Source organism: Podarcis cretensis, assembly GCF_951804945.1.
Source record: "Podarcis cretensis genome assembly, chromosome: 9".
In the NCBI taxonomy this organism is placed as follows: Eukaryota; Metazoa; Chordata; class Lepidosauria; order Squamata; family Lacertidae; genus Podarcis; species Podarcis cretensis.
In genome coordinates this window covers 3,483,164-3,506,392 of record NC_137178.1, presented here as the reverse complement: position 1 = coordinate 3,506,392, position 23,229 = coordinate 3,483,164, and the positions used below count along the sequence as shown (strand labels likewise).

At 42.5% G+C, this 23,229-nt stretch overlaps 1 protein-coding gene across 5 annotated transcripts in view; it reads left to right on the top strand.

Moving 5' to 3' along the window:
- The first annotated feature begins 11,216 nt into the window (after positions 1 to 11,216).
- The window catches only part of LOC307224354 (CD209 antigen-like protein C), a 51,231-nt gene continuing 39,218 nt past the window's right edge, over positions 11,217 to 23,229 (top strand). For 3 of the 5 annotated variants that reach the window (XM_079991197.1, XM_079991198.1, XM_079991196.1), the window contains exons 1-6: positions 11,217 to 11,327; positions 11,793 to 11,892; positions 13,944 to 14,048; positions 20,052 to 20,162; positions 21,220 to 21,318; positions 22,203 to 22,289. In XM_079991197.1, the coding sequence (XP_079847323.1) occupies positions 13,958 to 14,048; positions 20,052 to 20,162; positions 21,220 to 21,318; positions 22,203 to 22,289 (388 nt within the window). In that variant the 5' untranslated portion in view covers positions 11,217 to 11,327; positions 11,793 to 11,892; positions 13,944 to 13,957. The remainder of the gene's footprint in view (positions 11,328 to 11,792; positions 11,893 to 13,943; positions 14,049 to 20,051; positions 20,163 to 21,219; positions 21,319 to 22,202; positions 22,290 to 23,229) is intronic. The other 2 variants (XM_079991199.1, XM_079991195.1) reach the window with 1 other exon arrangement.

The following is a 23,229-nucleotide window of genomic DNA, read 5'->3' as shown; positions in this document are numbered from 1 at the left end:
AGTGGCAGAGGTGGAGGGATTAGATTGGAAAAATAGGCTTCCACTGCTGAGTTGATGACCTTGACAAAGTACTGAGAAAGCTAAAAATAATACACACTGTGGTGGGAAAGAGCTTGGTGTTTTGGAATTAAACCCTATAGAGGAAGCTGGGAAATGAGGAGAATTGCCCCCACCACTCTGTTGGGAAACTGTGTACATGCAGCTACTCACACAGAGTCAATTAAGGTTTGGCAGACAGCCAAAAGCCCATGTGAAGGAGTAAGTCTGCCTGGTGATACAGAGGCATGGAGACAGCTCCATGATTGGTCAAGCTCTCTCAAGGGAATGATAATTAATGGTCTACTAACTGGAATGTGTTAGTTCGTTAGTTCAGTGGTTCAGTGTGTCAGTTTAGGAATTGTGAGTCATGTCAGAGAGAGCTAGCTAAAGATCTGTGTTCTGTTCCTGTAAATAGTCCACTGTATATAATAAACACCTAACTACAAGTTCCTGGTTCCTGCTTCGTCTATCCTGTCTGCAGCCAAGTTGCCAATTGCTTCCGTGGATTCTGCATTTACTCTGCTAGATCTGGCTAAGGTCCTGCAACTAGTCACAAAGTTGTGAAACACCAGTAGGTTTTGCCAATATACTCTAAATTGGAAATGGCAAAAGGAAAAAGCTCAATGTTAAAACTACCCAGCCAGACCGCAATACAAGAGAATTTAAAATATGAATTATTTGATTTGCTTTTATATATTAAAAGAGAATTTGAGCAGATAAAGGAAGATGTTAACAAAACAGCTTCTCAAATTCTTAAAAATACTAATGCACTTTCAGTGGCTGGGGGGCCATTAAACGAGATGAATGCACAAACCACCAAGGTGTGAATGGTAAACATATGAGGTCTGAGGAAAATGCAAGGGAAAGTAAGAATAGTCAAAGACAAAAATGGAATTCCATGTGAAATGATTTGGGAGATCCTGACTGATGAAAATGGTACCATGTGTGAAATGATTTGGGAGGCTTTGACTGTGCTGGAGAAGAAACAAGAAGGGAGGGCAAAAGGTTTACGAGGCTATCTTATGTGGTGGCAATGTAAAATTATTTAAAAGGCCTGGGAAAAGACATATAAAGATTTGAAGAAAAAGTGGGAAATGATTGTTGTTAAAAAAAATTGAAGTTATGATATTGAGATGAACAGGACTTGATGGACCGTTTGAGCGAAAAACTTGGCTCCAATATGCGAGTCTGGATGCCAGGTTAAGACCAGTCAACCACTATGGAAGGAAGAAGTCTTGGCCAAAAAAGATAATGAAGAAGACTGGCAAAATAAATTACTGAACTATGCAGGACAAATTATTACAAAAAAGGGCAACCGTTCAATGAATATTTTTAAAGCTTTGTGTATAGATTCTTACATGAGACAGAATAATTGCCACACACAGGAAGAACAAATATATAGTTTGAGTTGCTCACTTGTCCTTTTATAAATCATTTACTGTGTCAACACAACAAGAAGTTATTAATATTGCAGTTGTTGTACAAGCGTCTATTATTATGACCAGAATGTAATGGAAATTTAAAAGGTTTTGAAACACAGAAATAAAGCAAATAATCCATGAATTCTGTCAAGAGCTGGCAGGCTGCCGGCTTAGAAGAGAAGAGTTTGGATTTGATATCCCGCTTTATCACTACCCGAAGGAGTCTCAAAGCGGCTAACATTCTCCTTTCCCTTCCTCCCCCACAACAAACACTCTGTGAGGTGAGTGGGGTTGAGAGACTTCAAAGAAGTGTGACTGGCCCAAGGTCATCCAGCAGCTGCATGTGGAGGAGCGGAGATGTGAACCTGGTTAACCAGATTAGGAGTCTACTGCTCTTAACCACTACACCACACTGGCTTAGGTATTCAGCATGTAGTGGTTGTAATTACAAGAAGATTTATTGCATACAGTCATTAACCTCGGAGCCGTGCACACTAGCGGCTGCTCCTCAGAGAGTTGACCTTTATCTAGCCTGCTCTCACTGTGCTGATAAGGTACATTCTCTTCTCCTGAGAAGGGGCGTTTTAGCCCACTGCTGTGAAAAATGCAAGTCTGAAATTATGGACTTGGAATATTAATGGGATGAACGATAAAAAAAGCAATAAAATTGAATATTATTTGAAGAGGAAGAATTTGGACATTATTTGTTTGCAAGAGACTCATTTGGCAAGAAGACATAGAAAGGTGTTAATTAATAAAAAACTAGGAAACGAATTTATTTCATCAGACAGAAGCAAGAAGAGAGGGGTGGTGCTGTATATAAAAAATAAATTGGAAGCTCAGCAGATTTTTAAAGATGAGGAAGGTAGAGTTATTGCAGTTCAAGTCAAATGGCAAGGCGAAAAATTGATAATAGTCGGGGTCTATGCACCTAAGGGGGGACACAGGTGGCGCTGTGGGTAAAACCTCAGCGCCTAGGACTTGCCGATCGCATGGTCGGCGGTTCAAATCCCCGTGGCAGGGTGAGCTCCCGTCTTTCGGTCCCAGCTCCTGCCCACCTAGCAGTTCGAAAGCACCCCTAAGTGCAAGTAGATAAATAGGTACCGCTTTCTAGCGGGAAGGTAAACGGCGTTCCATGTGCTGCTCAGGTGCCGGTTCGCCAGACACGCTGGCCACGTGACCCGGAAGTGTCTGTGGACAGCGCTGGCTCTCGGCCTCTAGAGTGAGATGAGCGCAAAACCCTAGAGTTTGTCAAGACTGGCCTGTACGGGCAGTGGTACCTTTACCTATGCACCTAATGGAAATAAAACTGATTTTTATAAAGAGTTGGAGGAAAAGTTATTTGAATTTATGGACCAGAAAGTCATAATAATGGGTGATATGAATGGAGTGGTGTTAATGGAAATGGATAGATTAAGAGCAAGTGGGAAAGTTAAGGAAGGGAAATTACCCAAGACTTTTTTTTTCAATGATTGAGAATTGTAACTTGATAGATATTTGGAGACTAAGAAACCCATTAGAAAAACAATTCACTTATCATTCAGAAGCAAATCAGTCAATGTCAAGAATTTATCAGGTTTGGAGCAAATTAACACCAAGAAATACAACCAAAAGTACTTTCGGATCATAATGCAATAAAGTGTGTAATAATAATAATAATAATAATAATAATAATAATAATAATAATATATTATTTGTACCCCGCCCATCTGGCTGGGTTTCCCCAGCCACTCTGGGCGGCTTCCAACAAGGATGAAAAATACACTAAAATGTCACATATTAAAAACTTCCCTGAACAGGGCTGCCTTCAGATGTCTTCTGAATGTCAGGTAGTTGTTTATTGCTTTGACATCTGATGGGAGGGCATTCCACAGGGTGGGCGCCACTACCGAGAAGGCCCTCTGCCTGGTTCCCTGTAACTTGACCTCTCACAGTGAGGGAACCGCCAGAAGGCCCTCGGAGCTGGACCTCAGTGTCCGGGCAGAACGATGGGGGAGGAGACGCTCCTTCAGGTATACTGGACCGAGGCCATTTAGGGCTTTAAAGGTCAGCACCAACACTTTGAATTGTGCTCGGAAACGTACTGGGAGCCAATGTAGGTCTTTCAAGACTGGTGTTATATGGTCTCGGCGGCCGCTCCCAGTCACCAGTCTAGCTGCCGCATTCTGGATTAGTTGTAGTTTCCGGGTCACCTTCAAAGGTAGCCCCACGTAGAGCGCATTGCAGTAGTCCAAGCGGGAGATAACCAGAGCATGTACCACTCTGGCGAGACAGTCTGCAGGCAGATAGGGTCTCAGCCTACGTACCAGATGGAGCTGGTAAACAGCTGCCCTGGATACAGATTTAACCTGTGCCTCCATGGACAGCTGTGAGTCCAAAATGACTCCCAGGCTGCGCACCTGGTCCTTCAGGGGCACAGTTACCCCATTCAGGACCAGGGAATCCTCCACACCTGCCCGCCTCCTGTCCCCCCAAAACAGTACTTCTGTCTTGTCAGGATTCAACCTCAATCTGTTAGCCGCCATCCATCCTCCAACTGCTTCCAGACACTCACACAGGACCTTCACCGCCTTCACTGGTTCTGATTTAAAAGAGAGGTAGAGCTGGGTATCATCTGCATACTGATGAACACCCAGCCCAAACCTCCTGATGATCTCTCCCAGTGGCTGCATGTAAATGTTGAAAAGCATGGGGGAGAGGACAGAACCCTGAGGCACCCCACAAGTGAGAGCCCAGGGGTCTGAACACTCATCCCCCACCACCACTTTCTGAACACGGCCCAGGAGGAAGGAGCGGAACCACTGTATAACAGTGCCCCCAGCTCCCAGCCCCTCAAGACGGTCCAGAAGGATGTTATGGTCGATGGTATCAAAGGCCGCTGAGAGATCCAGCAGAACTAGGAAACAGCTCTCACCTTTGTCCCTAGCCCGCCGGAGATCATCAACCAGTGCGACCAAGGCAGTTTCAGTCCCATGATGAGGCCTGAATCCCGACTGGAAGGGATCCAAATGGTCCGCTTCTTCCAGGCGTGCCTGGAGTTGTTCAGCAACCACTCGCTCAATCACCTTGCCCAAGAATGGAAAGTTTGAGACTGGGCGATAATTGGCCATCGTGGCCGCATCTAAAGATGGTTTTTTAAGAAGCGGTTTAATAACCGCCTCTTTCAGCGGGTCTGGGAAGGCTCCCTCACGGAGGGAAGCATTCACCACCCCACGAAGCCCATCGCCCAGTCCTTCCCGGCTAGCTTTTATAAGCCAGGATGGGCAAGGATCCAGGAGACAGGTGGTTGGCTTCACTCGTCCAAGCAGCCTGTCCACATCCTCGGAGGTAACAGATTGGAATTGATCCCACACAACTGGACCAGACAGGACTCTAGCACTCTCCCGCCCCGGCCCTGCTCCCACGGTGGAGTCTACTTCTTCCCGAATCTGAGCGATTTTATCTGCAAAAAAATTTGCAAAATCATTGCAGGAGAACATATGGCCCGTACTGGGCCCCGATGTTACAGGTGGTTCCGCTAAATTGTGAACCACCTGAAAGAGTCTCCTGCTGCTGTTTTCTGCAGATGCAATAGAGGCGGTGAAGAAAGTCTTCTTCGCCGTCGCTATCGCCACTTGGTAGGCTCGACGTTGAGCTCTAACCTGTGTCCGGTCAGATTCGGAATGAGTTATCCGCCACCGGCGCTCTAGCCGTCTCAACGATTGTTTCATTGCCCTCAGATCCGTGGAAAACCACGGGGCTCTCCGGGTTCCATGCAATCGGAGAGGGCGCTTCGGAGCCAAACAGTCAATAGCCCTGGTTAACTCCACATTCCAGCGAGCCACCAGGGAATCGGCTGAAAGGCCATCAACATGGGATAAAGCATCCCCTACCACTCTCTGGAAACCATTTGGATCCATTAAGTGGCAGGGGCGGACCATCCGAATCGGTCCCACCTCCCTGCAGAGGGGATGGGTCGCAGAGAAGTCCAATTGCACCAGGAAGTGATCTGACCATGGCACTTCTTTCGTTTCGCTTTTAGTTAGTGTCAGATCACCAACATCCATAGAGGTAAACACCAGGTCCAAGGCATGTCCGTGGCTATGGGTTGGGCCAGACTTATTCAGGGACAGCCCCATGGAGGCCATGCTTTCCACGAAGTCCCGAGCGGCCCCTTGTAAGATCGTGTCGGCATGGATGTTACAACCAAGCTAGGTGTCTCCAGGAGAACATCCGCCACGACCTGAAGCAGCTCGGGCAGGGAATCCTTGGTGCAGCGGGGAGGTCGGTACACCAAAAGGAATCCTGTACTGCCCCTATTGCCCAACTTCCAGAACATGCACTCGGAAAATTGGGTCTTCCCAATAGGACGCCTGGTGCAAACTAATGACTTCCTAAAAATCACTGCAACCCCCCCTCCCCGCCCACATGTCCTGGGTTGCTGTGCGTAAGAGAAACCTGGTGGACAAGCAGCGGCAAGGACAGGCCCATCTGCTTCATCCAACCAAGTCTCTGTTACACATGCCAGGTCAAGTCCTCCATCCATGATCAAGTCATGGATGGCAGTGGTCTTATGAATCATTGACCTGGCATTGCACAGCAACACTTTCAGGTCATGTTGGTATCCCTTGCTGATTCTAGTATCCATCCGGTCAGGACCAGACCAGGAGGCAGGGATAGTCCTCAGACAACGACTAAACCTGCCTCCTCTGTAATGACATGGTCTGGTCTTAGCGTAACTCCTCCTCCTACCCGTGATCACTGAGATCGGTTGTCCCAGTGCATTCCCCCCTGTGAAACATGTCCCAGCCATTTTGTTGGCTGGGACCAACTCCCCAGCAGCCCTGACCCCTCCCCTTAAGAACAAAATAACACTTTTAAAAAAGAACAACAAAACAACAAAAACAACAACACCAACAACAACACAAATAAAACAATACAAACAAAAAACAATAAAAATTACAAAAACATAAAATCAAACAAATTCCCAGGCCCAATAAACATCCACCCCACCCCCACCCCCCACATACAAAAAATTCAAAATAAAATTTTTAAAACATTTTAAAAGCACTCTGCACCCCTCCAGCAGTAACAGCAACTGTCCTAGTGAGGCCCGTCAGGCCCTGCCCTGGGTCAGGTGGTAAGTGGCAGGAAGGAGCAGGGCCCTCAGACACTCACACAGGAGAGTCCTCCTGGGCAGCGGAGTGCAGCAGTCCTTATGAGGCTTCAGGCCCCACCCCAGGCCAGATGGTGAGTGGCAAGAAGGAGCAGGGCCCTCAGACACTCACACGCAGGAGAGTCCTCCTGGGCAGCAGAGCGCAGCAGTCCCTGTGAGGCTTCAGGCCCCGCCCCAGGCCAGATGGTGAGTGGCAAGAAGGAGCAGGGCCCTCAGACACTCACACGCAGGAGAGTCCTCCTGGGCAGCAGAGTGCAGCAGTCCCTGTGAGGCTTCAGGCCCCACCCCAGGCCAGATGGTGAGTGGCAAGAAGGAGCAGGGCCCTCAGACACTCACACGCAGGAGAGTGTGTTATAAAAGGAATAGAAGAAAAATCCTTTTGATGGAGAATAAATGAGAGTCTTTTGGGTGACCAGGAAATAATAGAAAAGGCACGTAAGAATTTATGGACTATTTTGTGAATAACTGTAATAAGGGTACAAAAATTAGTACAGTATGGGATGCCAGCAAAGCGGTGATGTGAGGGTTTTTTTTATTCAGCAGAATACGATTAAAAACAAATTAAGAGAAAAAGGGAGGAAAGAAATTCTAAAACAAATAATGGAAAATGAGAATAATTTAATTAAAAAAACCAAACAATTTGAAAATAAAGCAAAATATTAAAATATTACAAACTCAATTTGCAATGATAATAAATAAAGAAGTAGAATGGAATATTAAAAGAATGAGACAGAAAAATTTTGAATTTGAAAATAAGTCTGGAAAATGGCTGGCATGTCAAATTAAGAAAAGAAAGGAACAGAATACAATTAATAAAATTATAGTGGATGGAAAAGAAACAGACAATCCAAAAGAAATTAGAAAAGGATTTGTAGACTTTTATAGACATTTATATAAAAGAACTGAGAAAAGTGATATTAAAAAAATAGAAGAATTCCTGAGGAAAAAGGAGGTGCAAAAAATCCCGACTGATAAAAAAGACAGACTGAACGACCCAATTGAAATAGAGGAAATTAAAGAATTTAATGATCGCCGAAGAATTGATGCTTTTGAATTATGGTGCTGGAGGAGACTCCTGAGAGTCCCATGGACTGCAAGAAGATCAAACGCATCCATTCTTAAGGAAATCAGCTCTGAGTGCTCACTGGAAGGACAGATCGTGAAGCTGAGGCTCCAGTACTTTGGCCACCTCATGAGAAGAGAAGACTCCCTGGTAAAGACCCTGATGTTGGGAAAGATGGAGGGCACAAGGAGAAGGGGATGACAGAGGACGAGATGGTTGGACAGTGTTCTCGAAGCTACCAGCATGAGTTTGACCAAACTGCGGGAGGCAGTGGAAGACAGGAGTGCCTGGCGTGCTCTGGTCCACGGGGTCACTAAGAGTCGGACACGACTAAACGACTAAACAAACAAAATTAAAGAAGCCAAAAAACAATTGAAAAGTGAGAAGACACCGGGATCGGATGGATTCACTGCAAGATACTATAAAGAAATGAAACATATCCTACTTGTGCCAATGAAAGAAGTTATGAACAATATATTAAAGAAAGGAGAATTACCTGAAACATGGAAAGAAGCATATATTACATTTATTCCGAAGCAAGACTCTGATTTAACGCAAGTAAAGAATTATCGGCCAATTTCGCTGTTGAATAATGATTATAAATTATTTGCAAGCATATTAGAGAGCAGGATGAAAAAAATACTGAAAGAAATTATACATAAAGATCAGGCAGCTTTTCTTCCTGGCAGACAGATGAAAGATAACATAAGGAATATAGTGAATATAATTGAATACCTGACAGCCAGGAATGAAAAACAAGCAATGTTAATTTTTGTGGATGCGGAAAAGGCCTTTGACAATATATCTTGGGAATTTAGGCTAAAAAATTTGGAACTTATGGATATGGGTCAATTCTTCTTAAATGGTTTAAAAGCTATATATACTGATCAGAAAGCAAAACTGATTGTAAATAATATAACAACAGAAAATATTGTAATTGCTAAAGGCACAAGACAAGGATGTCCCCTTTATCCATTATTATTCATATCGGTACTGGAAGTACTTCTAAGGTCGATAAGGAAAAATGAGCGGATAAAGGGTGTTACAGCCAGTCGGAATGAATATAAGGTAAAAGCCTTTGCTGATGACTTGGTATTAACAATTGAAGAACCACCAACAAGTATCAATGAAGTAATTGAGGAGATAGAGCAGTTCGGTCAAGTGGCGGGTTTTAAACTGAATAAAAGGAAAACTAAGATAATGGTTAAAAACATGGAACAGGAATTGGTTGAAACATTGCCACAACAGATAGGTATAGAAGTGGTTAAAAAAGTTAAATACTTAGGAATTTGGTTAACTCCTAAAAATATTGATCTGTTTCAAAATAATTACACACCAATGAGGAATAATGTTAAAAGGGATCTAGAGGTATGGGGAAGGTTGAAACTATCATTTTGGGGAAGGATATCAGCAATAAAGATGAACGTGCTACCAAAGATGTTATTTCTGTTTCAAATAATTCCATAATCAAAGGGGCAGCAATATTTAAAGAGTGGCAGAAGATAATTTCAAGATATATCTGGCAGGGTAAGAAGCCGAGAATACAATATACGGTAAGTTATTAACAGATGCAAAGGAAAGAGGAGGCTTCGCCCTGCCGGACTTGAAATTATATTATGAAGCATCGTGCCTCTGTTGGTTGAAGGAGTGGATGAAATTGGAAAATACAGAATTGTTGGATTTAGCAGGCCATGATAATAGATTTGGTTGGAATGCATATTTATGGTATGGTAAAAAAAGGTCCATAAAGGATTTAGAAACCACATATTTCGAAGATCTCTTATTGAAATTTGGGATAGGTATAAAAACCTGCTGGAACAAAAAACACCACATTGGTTGTCTCCATTAGAAATGATGTGTGTAAAAAAGGTCAATATGAGCGGGAAGTGGATAACATATGGGAAATTGGTAATTAGAGGAGGAAAATGGAAATTGAAACCATATGAGGAAGTGAAAGAGTATGTTAATGATTGGTTACATTATCATCAGATTAATGAGTATTTAAACAAGATATTAAAGAAAAGGGCTTTTGTGAAAAAGAATCGAGGTTTCAACAAGAAATATTGAATAATGATTTTAAAATTCTGTCCAAAATGTACAAATTACTGCTTGAATGGCACTTGAAAGACAAGGAGGTAAAATCAGTTATGATTCATTGGGCAAAAGACTTTGGATATAATATACTGTTAAATGAATGGGTCAAATTATGGAAAGAGGGTCTGAGATTTACTGCATGCAATGCACTAAAAGAAAATGTCATGCAGATGATGTACAGATGGTACATCACACCAGTAAAGTTAGCAAAAATGTATAAAGTTAGTAACAAATGTTGGAAATGTAAAGAAAAAGAAGGATCATTTTATCATATGTGGTGGGAATGTAAAAAGGTTAAATGCTTCTGGGAGATGATATATAATGAGTTGAAAAAAATGTTGAAATATACTTTTATTAAGAAACCAGAAGCATTTCCCTTGGGTGTAGCTGGAAATGATATAAACAGGAAAGACTAAGCTTTTTTTATATCCAGTAACAGCAGCAAGAATATTATTGGCCCAAAAATGGAAGCAAGAAGAATTACCAACATTAGAAGAATGGAGGATGAAACTAATGGACTACGCAGAACTAGACAAGCTAACAGGAAAGATCCGAGACCGATGGGACCAGAGGTTTACCGAAGACTGGACTAAATTTATGGAGTATTTGAAAAGTATCTGTGACGATCAGATTACGTTTGTAGGATTACAAGAAGTTCTGTGAGGAGTAATTTAAGAAATATTGTAAAAATGGAAAGGGAGAAATGATTTGTTAGAAAATGTAAAGGCAATATTAAGTTAAGAATTGCAGGAGAAATAATTAAGACGGAGGATTATCAGAGGTGCTGAAGGAAGTCCAAATAAGGATATGTGTATAATAATTTGTGTGGTATGTCTTTAAAGTTTTGTATGCTAAAAACTAATTAAAAAATATTTTTAAAAAGAAAAGAAAAATGCAGGTCTTTCTCTGCCTCTTTTGACTGACTGCCCCCTAACCCACACGGACTGCTCATCTTGACTATGGAAAGTCCTGCCCATGACAAATTCTAGCACACGGGGGCCATTTTATCTAAATTATATAATTAGGTATTTGAACGATTGGTATTAATAATTGTATTATAAATTGGTATTGTTATTGGCTATTATTGGAATGTAATTGCAAAGTAATAAAAATCATTATTCAAAGAAAAGAAATATCCCTGAACATATGAGAAAATAAAAACTGGGATACAGCAATGCTTGAGTTTCTCACCAAACACAGTAGGTCAATTAGAGGCATTAGAAAAAGACACACCTTCCAAAAATGGAATAAAACAAAGACCATTAGATGTACTTCTAGATAAGTTTTTTAAAGGTTCAAAAATAAAACAGTAATAACTTTTGGGGGAAAATAAGTAGTATACAAGATCTGAAATAAACATTTTTCTGGGTTTATGCTTTATGTGGCATGCTGACTGGCTATGATGAGCAGCCAATCAGGAAAGGGTATAGCCTAAAGGGGAGGAGTTCTGGAATGCCTGACATCACAAGGGAGGTGGTTCTTAGCCAGTGGGAGGATGAAACAACCTTAAGAAGAAATTAAAGGAGAGAAAAGATTGTTCCATGACAACACCAAGGTATCCAAACAGAAATAAGTCTGATGGGTGGACTACTTTCCTTACAAGCTATGATATTTGCAGGGTCTCATTCCAGGGCCAAAAGGTCACTAAGAGGGAAAATGATAAGCAGGTTTATAAAACTTCAGATAGTTTTTCTCTTTTGAATACTAGAATCCAAGGCCATCCAATGAAACTGAGTGGTGGTATATTCTAGGGCTGTGTACAGGTGCCCTGCTCTGACTCATGGTCCCAGGTTGTAAATCCAGATCCAGATCATGATCCAGAAAATACAGTTCTTGAAAAAACTCGTTTCCTAGCATATCAAGGGCTGCTAGATCAGATGGCTTTGAAATGGGATTAGACAACAGTCCTCTTCTTTCTTGAAGCCACAGCATCAGATGTCAGGCTGCGTCTTGGGGAAAAACACACAAAATGACACACCTGGAGAGCCTGTGTAACAGTTTCCCCCTGCTTCTTTTCCAGGACCAACAGATGATCTCCAAAGTCTTGTTAGATTCAAGTGGATTTATATGCGTCCAACTGAGACCGGATCTAGTACTCCATCTTTTCTGATGACCAGGAGGTAGTTATATAATTAAATGAATATACCTTCTATTAAGGGTGGGGAAGATGTGGCCCTGTGATGGAGGAAGTTGACACCCAGGAACATGTGAAGACCTCATAGGTCCCACACTATTTATTAAATGGTGAACATCTTACTGGAGTCCTGTAAGCTAGATGTCCAGGAGTTAAGGGAGAGGGATAGGATGCAAAATGAGAATGTGCTATATTACCTAAAACAATTTTTAAAAATGCCTTGGAATCCATATGGAACATCCTTTTGGCTTAAAAACTGAGATTGATCCAGCAAAAGAAAATGGAAGACATTTCAGTTATATTGGACTCAACAACATCTTTATGTTGGATTGTTTAATAATAATAATAATAATAATAATAATAATAATAATAATAATACTACAGTGGTACCTCGGGTCAAGTACTTAATTTGCTCTGGAGATCCGTTCTTAACCTGAAACTGTTCTTAACCTGAAGCACCGCTTTAGCTAATGGGACCTCCAGCTGCTGCCGCGCCGCCTGAGCACGATTTTTGTTCTCATCTTAATCCGAGGTAATATTTCTGGGTTAGCGGAGTCTGTAACCTGAAGCATATGTAACCTGAAGCATATGCAACCCGAGGTACCACTTTAATAAATTTTATTTATACCCCGCCTTCCCCGGCCAGAGCTGGGCTCAGGGTGGCTAACACCAGTAAAATTACAATAAAAACATAATGGGGGGGGGCAAAAAAACCCAAAGTTAAAATAAGTTTAAAATGCAGCCTCATTTTAATAGTGACCCATAGATCAAAACCATAAGGGGAGGGAAACATAAGGGTCAGACTGAGTCCAAACCAAAGGCCAGGCGGAACAGCTCTGTCTTGCAGGCCCTGCGGAAAGATGTCAAGTCTTGCCGGGCCCTAGTCTCTTGTGACAGAGTGTTGCAGCACATCAGGGCCAGTACTGAAAAGGCCCTGGCGTTAGTTGCGACCAATCTAACCACCTTGCAACCTGGGACCTGCAAAAAATTGTCATTTGTGGACCTTAAGGTCCTCCGCGTGGCATACCAGGAGAGGCGGTCCCGTAGGTACATCGGTCCTAGGCTGCATAGGGCTTTAAAGGTCAAAACCAGCACCTTAAACCTGACCCTGTACTCCACCGGGAGCCAGTGCAGTTTGTAAAGCACTGAACGAATGTGATCCCATGGCAAGGATCCCGTAAGGAGCCTTGCTACGGCAACTGAACCTGCTGGATTTTCTGGGTCAGCTTCAAGGGCAGCCTTAACCGCGTAGAGCGAGTTACAATAATCAAGCCTGGAGGTGAGCATTGCATAGATCACTGTGGCCAAGAAGGGTAAGGGACCAACCGCTTAATACGGCGGAGATGGAAAAATGCCACCTTTGCTGTGGCTGCAACCTGCACCTCCATGGAAAGGGAGACATTGAAGGTTACACCCAAGCTCTTGACAGAAGGTGCTAGCACTAACTGAGCCCCCTCAAAAGACGGGAGTTGGCTCCCCAACCCCATGTCGTCCCGACCCAGCCAGAGGACCTCTGTCTTCAAAGGATTTAACTTCAACTGGCTCCCATGCAGCCATCCAGCCACAGCTTCCAAGCATCTGGTCAGTGTGTCCGGGGCTGAGTCAGGGCAGCTGTCCATCAACAGATAAAGCTGGGTGTTATCAGCATATTGATGACAACCCAACCTAATGCTCCGGACAATCTGGGCAAGGGGGCACATAAAGATATTGAAAAGTATCGGGGAAAGGATTGCGCCCTGTGGGACTCCACACACCAAGGAGTGCCGCGGCAACAACTCCCTCCCTAGTGCCACCCTCTGTCCCTGACCTGAGATAAAGGAGCGCAGTCATTGTCAGACTGTGCCCTGAATCCCCATGTCGGCAAGGCGGTGGTCCAAAAGTTCATGATCGACCATGTCAAAGGCTGCTGACAGATCTAAGAGAATCAGCAGTCCCGACCCGACTGACAGTCACCGCTCTATACCTAACGTGCTCATAGTCTTAATTTCCATTTGTTGTTGTCTGATTCTTTGTTGTTGTTGTTGTTGTTGTTCTTTGACAAGACTGAGAGGATGGGGAAGCCAGCGCCCGCAAAGCCCGCAAAGCCGGCAGCGCCTGCAAAGGCTGCAGCTCCAGGAGGAGCAGAACAACCAGGAACTGGAGGTCTGTATACAGCACAGTCATATGGGATGAAGTTTCTCTTAAAGTAGAGGAATGCATAGGAAAGGGAAGTTGATGGGGAGACAGGTAGAAAGTGGAACCAGACATATTGTGCCAGGGGAAAATGCAGGGAAAAGCCCACACAGCTCTTCCGGTGCCAGAGATCCACTAAGCCCTATAGAAACCCCAGGATTCAGCCCACTCTTGGCTGCTGGCTGTTGTGTTCCTTTACTGTGTGCAGTCTGGAATGGCTCCACCATTAGGCAGAATGAGGAAGTTGCCTCAGGTAGGAGGTGCTGGGGTGGGTAGAGATGTGTAGACAACACAAGCTGCACTGCACCTCCTCAGTTAGCCTGCTGCCCCATCAGCAGCATCAAAACAGGGCCCATGGCCAGCCCAGTAAAGTTTCTGTATGTGGAATTTGTCGGAGCCCCATACGACCCAGCTGTGATGGCTACTCCTCCAACGTATCTTCGGAACCCATCCAGGCTCTCCTCCGACGGTGATTAACAACCTAAACCTTTGAATGAGACTTCAGGCATGCACTCCATTGCACAGAGTACCCAGACAGCAGCAGAAGCAGCCAGAAATATATGCTACATTGCTACTTTATTTCTAACTACGCAAGACAGAAAAGAATATGTGTCTGCTCTCCATGAGAGACAGAAAAAAAGAAAAGGTCAAAGAAATAGGAAACCAGTAACATCAACATCCATCTCCCGTGAGACTTCCAACAGTCTGGAATGTCAACAGAGTCTTGTGACTCCAAGAACTGCACAGTGGCATAACTGAAACCTAACAGAATTATGTGTACAGAGGGAGTATCTTGTCCAGGGGCATTGGGTATAGGAGGTTCAAGGGGCTTCAGCCATGTAAACATGTTGAGGCAGAGGTCCAAACAAGCTGCAATACTGAGGGGCTCACATCCCCAACCATCACTGGGCACCCTTTGTGTGCCCCACCCCTGCCCCTGCCCAGAAGATCAAGAGTCAAGAGGAGGCTGGAACAAGTGAGGGGATCTTCACCTTCTCTCCTCCCAAACTCCACCCGGCAGTCCAGGAGTCGAGAGGGGCCTGGGACAAGTGAGGATGATCTTTGCCTTCATTCCTCCCAGCCTCTGCCTGGTATCCTGGCAGCCGGGAAGGGGCTGGGGTGAGCGAGGGCAAAAATCGCCTTCTTTGCTCTGCCTCCTCCTCCCTGCCCTATGCCACACTTATACAAATTTACACATTTACAAAAAGAAAGCACCCAAATACATTTATTCTTCAACTTCCTTTTCCCCCTTCCAGGGTTCCTTCTAATTATTAACTTCCTACTACTGCATATTCTAATTACTCCATATAAGTTACTCCATTTAAGTATAACTTACTCCATATAAATTATTTCCTACTTTCTCCCAACTTAATTATATACTGCTGAATTTACTTTAATTCTACTAGCATTTTTATTTGCTAGTTATCAGAAAAGTTTCCTCCAGACTTCCTGCTGGATACGGATAATGGAGGATGACAGAGACTGCTTGCTCTGAGCAGCCTGATTGCCGTGAGGATCGAAGAATGGGGCTCCGGCAAAGCACCTTCTCAAAAAGAGCCTGAAGGAAAAGTTCAGTTTCTGAAGGGTCCAGTGGTGTCAAAATACGCTCTCTAGATTCTCCCAAAGCTCCGTAGGTAGCTGAGAAAGATCTCAGATTGAGCTCGGACACATGGCACAATTGAAGACCCACAGCAAGCTGCTTCTTGTGCCTCTGTTGAAGCAGTGACATCTCCAAACAAAGGAATTTGGACCAATTCGACAAGGCAAGAAAAAGAGGAGGCTGTCAATAAAAGGTAGTATCAATAAAACAATTGCATCCATACTAGGGTGGCAAAGAGGAGGTGCCCCTCCCAGACACAGGTGTTGATCTGCATGTAAAAAATATGCAGGGACTGAATTCAGAATGAGAATGAGAAGTACAGTCTAGTGATTTTTTTTACAAGCATTCCACGCGAAGGATTTCGATTAACTTGTGATTTCTCTAAAGCTCTGGATGCAGAATTTTTGTGACTTTATAAGTATTTATGGCTATGGCTAAGGTAGGCAAGAAAACAGCTCCAGGCCCAACCAAAACACCAAGTCAGAGAAAAGGTTTAATTGTAGAAGGGGACACAAAGTCTGATTTGACAAGAATTTCATTAGAAAAGAGATGGGGGAGGGTATACAGAGACTAGGACAGAAGGCTGATTTTAAAAGATTTGATTCTTAGTTTGAGATTTGCCAGAAGATACGGCGGTGGAATTAAGTGAAAGAATAATAAAAGAACTTGCCAATTTGATTGAAATGGATGAAGAAACTGTTAAAGTGGCACTGGATAAATCTTTTTGTGCAAAATCAAGATATGCTAAAGCAAAAAATATGTCAGTTGATTGGGTTTCTTTTTTCAATTCAAAGCAATTTAAAGGCAGAATAATACAGAAGCATTTTCAGAAAAATCTCAATTTGATGACCAGAGAATAATAATTTTGAAAGAAATCCCGATGAGACTGCTACGGAAAGGAGCAAATTACAAGTATCTGACAGACACACCGTGATAAAACAAAATCGCTTTTCATTGGGAATACCCTGAGGGAGTCTCCTTTACATTTAAAGGGAGAAAGCAGAGATGTAGAGATTCCACAGAAGCAGATAAATTCTGGAGAAAGAGTTAGCAGGAAAAGAATTAGCAGGAGAAAGAGCATTTGGTTGGGAGCCACAACATGAAGAAGAATCAACAGAGGGGGAGAAGAGAGATAAATAAATAAAGGACAAAATGGCATTGATAATCTTAATGTGGAATGTAAATAGACTCCATAATAAAGCAAAAAGGATTGGGATTGAACATGTGGTAAAAATAAATAAATTTGGATGTTATTTGTTTTCAGGAAACACATATTGCATGAAACACAGAAGAATTCTGATCAATTAAAGTTTTAGGAAAGGGCTTTGTGGCCTCTGACTGTACAAAGAAAAGAGTCGTGGTAATGTGTACAGAAACCAGAATTAGATCCAGAACAATTATTTAAAGATGATTAAGGCAAAGTGCAAGTAGATAAATAGGTACCACTCCGGCGGGAAGGTAAATGGTGTTTCCGTGCGCTGCTCTGGTTCACCAGAAGCAGCTTAGTCATGCTGGCCACATGACCCGGAAGCTGCCTGCGGACAAACGCCGGCTCCCTCGGCCAATAAAGCGAGATGAGCGCCGCAACTCCAGAGTCGGTCACGACTGGACCTAATGGTCAGGGGTCCCTTTACTTTTACCTTTAAGGAGGAATACTGATAATACAGCTAACATCACACAAGTAGAGAAAAAAAAATATTAATAGATGTAAATGCACCAAATGAGAAAAAAACTGACTTTTAAAAGAGATGAGGAAATCTTATTTGAATATATGAATGAATAGATAATTTTGATGGTAGATATGAATGATGTAGCTTCCCTGGAATGGGACAGCACTATAAGAAGAAGCGATACAAAAGAAGGGAAGCTACCTAAGGCCTTTTTCAGATGACAGAAAACATAAGTCTAATTACTATGTAGAGAGAGAAACACCCACTGGACAGACAATTTACATTTTACTTATCTGAGAATAATTCAGCGAGTCGAACAGATTCTGTACGGACCGATAGAGATTTGTACACCAAGGTGAAGAAGGTAGAAATTTTACCCAGGACATTATCAGATCACAACTTTATTATTATAAAATTAAGAACAGAGCAAAATTGCTGATTCAGACTAAATGAGAATTTATTAAATGATCAACAGATATTAGAAAAGGGGGGATATATTTTTAAATCAATCTGAATCAGGAGACAAATTGAAAGTGGTATGTGATGCAAGTAAAGGAGTCTAAATATATATTTTTTTAAAGAAGTGGTTTAATACCTGCCTCTTGCAGTGGGTCTGAGAAGGCTCCCTCACAGAGAGAAGCATTCACCACCCCATGGAGCCCATCACCCAGCCCTTCATGCCTCACTTTTATGAGCCAGGATGGACAAGGATCAAGGAGACAGGTTGTTCATTTCACTCTTCCAAGGTGCCTGTCCACATCCTCAGAGGTAACAGATTGGATGAGCAAGTAAAAAGAATGAGAAAGTAAAATCCTCAGTGATACACTGGGCAACTGATTTCGGTCATAATATAGACATGGAAGCATGGGAACGATTGTGGAGTATGGATATAAAATCCACAGCATGCTACGGTTTAAGAGAAAATTATACGAAAATGATATATTGTTGGTATCTAACAGTGAGTACACTGGTAAAAAATTATAAATCTTGGAAATGTAACAAGAAAGAAGGTTCTTTTTATCATATGTGGTGGTCTTGTAGTAAGGTTAAAGCTTACAGGGAAATCATCTACAATTAATTGAAAAGGATGTTCAAAATAACTTTTGTAAAAAAAACACCCAGAAACTTTTCCCTCCCTCCCTCCCTTCCTTCCTTCCTTCCTTCCTTCCTTCCTTCCTTCCTTTCTTTCTTTCTAGATATACTTTCATTAAAGATTTCTTGGTTAACAAAACTATGTGCAATGTCTCTTATTTTTCAAGTTACATTTTCTACAGATCAGTTTCATTTGTTGAGACATTAGTGTTGTATTTGGGAGAACAGGGGGTAAGAAGTGAAGGGGGAAATGGTGAGTCGGGTGGGGTCAGGTGCCAATGTTTCACCTCAGATCATATAAATCTTTCACCTTTTGAAGCTTTTCTTTTGGGAATTATGGGGACAGAACTACCCAAATTGTATAGAAATTCATTTATGTATGCTACTACAGCAGGAAGAATGCTACTTGCCCCTAAGTGGAAAGAAGCAGAAATCTCAATAAAGGAGAAATGGCTACAAAAACTTATGGAATATGTGTGAGCATTAAATGCCCGTTTGCAGATAGTAAATTCAGTCCTTTACAGCAGAATGCAGAAGAAGCAACTGTGGTTGGAATAGTAATACCAAAGGTTTTATTTGTAAAGCAAATAACAGAACAACAAGAGGACACTCACGTCCATCTTCTTCAGCAGAGGAGCAGAGAGAGAGAGCAGAGAGAGGGAGGAGACATTTAAATAGTTCCCATATTCCTACATCAATTAAGTAAATAAAGGCAACCTGCAACATTGTGCAATGTGAGAATGAGACATTACAATACTAACAATATGCATAAATGGCAAAAGTTACAGGAATAATAAGAAATCAAGCTAATGGAAATGGTTTATTGAATATTTACAGATACATCGAAAACAGATAAAAACAGATAAAAACATTAGGTGGATTATTATAATAACGTGCAGTTCCATAAGAGTATATACAGGTATTGAAAGTAGATAATTAAATGAGCAAGTTAAATAAATTGGGATATGCAGAAGCTATTAAAAATAAATTTAAGGAACCACAGAAAGAGAGGGGAGGAAGTCAAACTTTGAAATGTTAAAATGATTGTAAAACTAATAAAAAAATTCCTTCCAGTAGCACCTTATAGACCAACTAAGTTAGTTCTTGGTATGAGCTTTCGTGTGCATGCACACTTCTTCAGATACACAGTGTGCATGCACACGAAAGCTCATACCAAGAACTAACTTAGTTGGTCTTTAAGGTGCTACTGGAAGGAATTTTTTTATTTTGTTTTGACTATGGCAGACCAACACGGCTACCTACCTGTAACTGTAAAACTAATGAAATCTATAAACTTGAAAAGTATAGATTAAAACTTTTTTTAAAAGTATTATGTTTATGGAGGGGGCATCTTGTCATTTGTCGGGGGGGGGGGAGAAAGTAATATCAAAGGCTCCTGTCTTCTGATCCAGACATTTGTAAGAAAAGGTTCATCACACAGCAAGGCATCTCGCCTTGCTTCCTCCATCTGCTTAGCATCCCAAGGACCCACCCCCTGAACCACTGAATATCTCTGGCTGATGGCTACCACAGTGTATGAAAATCCTTTTTTCTGGGGTGCCAATGATATGTTGGCTACCAATGGCTAAAGCAGAATTTTCTTTCTTCAAGCATCTGGTTTTCAGAAGTTTGTAACCTTCATGAAATCTCCCATGGGTGAATACATTGTCGTATTTATGATGATCGTCTTTACTGCGTTGACACTGCTGCTTTTCCTGCTATGTAAGTACATAATTGGCGTACTTTGCTACTACTGTGTTGGGCTTTGCTTGAATGCCAATAGCATTTCCAAAAAGAGATGGCATGATCCACCTTCCATTTAGCCTTTTCATCTCTCTTTGATTTCCGGGGATGAGTTACAGCTGTCACCCATTGAGAGCAATGTCACTGTTTTGTTCTCCCTGAATAAGTGAGTTCCAGCACTAGGAACAAACACATAGACTAACACAAGTCCCTGGGACACCCTGGACAATTCCCTTTCCCAGCTTGCAATTCTCTGCTTCTTTCCCAACTAATCCTCATTTGCTTTGGGAGAGCCCCCCTTCCTGATCCTCTCCACCCTGCCCTCTGCTAGGGCTCCAATCCCTTGAAGGAAAGTGCTTGGGGAAAACAGGCTGCAGAGGAAAAGGCCATGGCCAAAGTGGGTGGGTCCAGAGCCTACGTAAATATCTAGATATATGCAGGGCTTTTTTCAGCTGAAATTGATCAGGACCCTGTTCTGGCCCCTCTCAGGTGGGTGCTGTTGACATTTTAAGAGAAGGGAGGCATTCATGCTGAGTTCCAGCACCTCTTTTTGTAGAAAAATAGCACTGGATAGATGAGCCCTTGACCTATTTGCACACCTAATTCATTTTTTAAGGGCACTTGAAAGTAAGCAAATCTTGAGTGGAGGGAATCAAATGATCCAAGAATTTGCATATTTTAAGCATGTGGCAGAGCATGAGGCAGCCTGGCAAATGCAAGACTGTAGGACCAAGAGGACAGATGTATCTAGACAACCAAAAATCCAAAGCTCTCAAAGGAAGGCCAAACCATCTAATGACAGAAGTAACAGGCCAAATTGAAACAGGACTTCAGATCAGCAGGGCAGCCGCTGTCAAGGGCCGAGAGCAGAAAATAATAATAAATGTCATATTCATGTTTTTGTTGATTTTATTTCTTATCTGCGTTACAAATCATCAATTTAAAATCAATATTAAAAGCAGTTTGAAACCAAGTATCCCCTCCCCCAGACAGTCAGACATTTTAATCATTTCTTTTCTACCTACCTCCTCCTCAGATCAAAAGGAAATAAAAAAAAGAGACGAGTTTAAAATGGCAATGGATATGATTCGGACCTTTGTTGTTGGGCTTGATACAATCCATGAAGACAAGGATGGTAAGCATTTTTTTATGCACATCCTCACTTTTGCTAGACCTTGTTTAATTTAAACAGGCGTCAATTCCTGTAGTTCACTTTGGGATTCATATTGTGTAAGCAATACATATACTCAATGAAACTCATCACCCAATAGAGTTTATCACGGTTTCATTGCTCAGCAGGAAGAAAAGCAGGTGGTTGTGATTCTCACATCCCCCAACTAGAAATGCTGTCCTCCCCCATCACACTGTTAATTCACAATGTTTGTGCTACTGCAAGATTTTAGCACTAGCACAAGGGAACTTTGCCCCCACTTCTCCCTGCATGCCATCACCAAAGCTGCTCTGCAGGGTGGGGAACAGATTGGAGGGAAAGGGGCGGAAGATTGCATTGAGCAAGGAGAAATTCCTGCACTGACATAATGTCCTCCTTAGAATTATGTGGAATGCAACCCAGTATTCATCAGAAAAAGAGTTTTGGCGCCTCTATTTTCTTAGATCTCACAAAGCGTAACAGAAAACTGCAAAGTATTCTTTGTATATTCGACTTTACTGTGGGACTCGAGGTGGGAATTGTTTTGTGACCCAGTGATTCCCAGCAGAAAAGGAGGACATAGGAAAGGAAGATTAGAGATACTTCATGAGCCACTTATAATATGAGAATAGGATAGTGGATTGCATGGGTCTTTGGTCTGATCCAGCTGCAGGATTCTTCTGAGGCCTTTCATTGGTGATCTCAGCCACAGAGAATCAAGTCTGTCCTCATATTCATAAGAACCCGATCCTTGAGCTCTGCTTCTTGTTTCAAGCTAGAGATTTTGAAAATGTTTGAAAATGGTTTCTTAATATTTGCAGATTGTTATTTCAGATACTCTTTTCCTTGAACTTTTTCAAATCTTTTAGACTTCGGAATACTTGCTGTAGCTCAAAACAAATCAGAGGAAATGCGGTATATTGCCAACAAAAATGATGAACTGCAAAAAGAAATTGGTAAGATCCCTTACAATGCTGAAGAATTGTAGTGCAGTGGGAACCTGCCCTGATTCTGAAAGCCCCTCCTCTAGCTGAAAACTCTTAGAGCCAGAGCAGAGTGCTGCTCTCCTTTGAATCCAGCCACCCTAGGGAAACATCAGATATATTCAGTTCAACTCTCCTGACCTTTTGAATTGATTTAGTTCTATAGGGAGGCAAGAAAAGACTTCGTCATTCGTTGCTATAATAGTAGACAATCAAAACAGGTCAGCTAAAAGTTCTGTCCTTTATTATATTCACCCATGAGAGCCCCGCCTCTGCAGAGACAATCAAAAGAGGTCAACTGAAAGGGCACTCAGGGCCAATTGTGTCCATGGCCCAAGCCAAGGCAGGGGGTCTTCTGGGTAGTTACACCCACCCTGTGGCACTCCCTCCCACCAGATCTCAAGGGGGGGAAAAAACTATCTTACTCTCAGAAGACATCTGAAGGCAGGCCTGTTCAGGGAAGTTTTATATGGTTGGTGTTCAATTGTGTTTTAATTTTTTGGAATTCGCCCAGAGTAGTTGGGGGGAACCCAGTCAGATGGGCAGCAACAACAGGCAGCACATTATTATTATTATTATTATTATTATTATTATTATTATTATTATTATTATTCGGATGTTCCAGAGATCAGCCAAAGCTCAGCAGGAGCACCTGTAAGATCAGCTGGAAAATCCCCCAGAGCCATTTGGAAGCCCACTGGATCCATCCTGTCAGCTCAGGCAGGGAGAATGCTTGGCAGCAAACTGGGTGGTAAACCAGCAGAATCCCTCATCTGTCCCAGTTGCCCAATGCCAGCAACACACACGCTAGATTCCTGCCCCCTCTGCAACTGAACAGAGGGCCTGGAAAGAGAAAGAGAATTTTGATAAACCACAGCTACTCCCCCTTCCCAACCTTCAAGTCTGCCCTGAT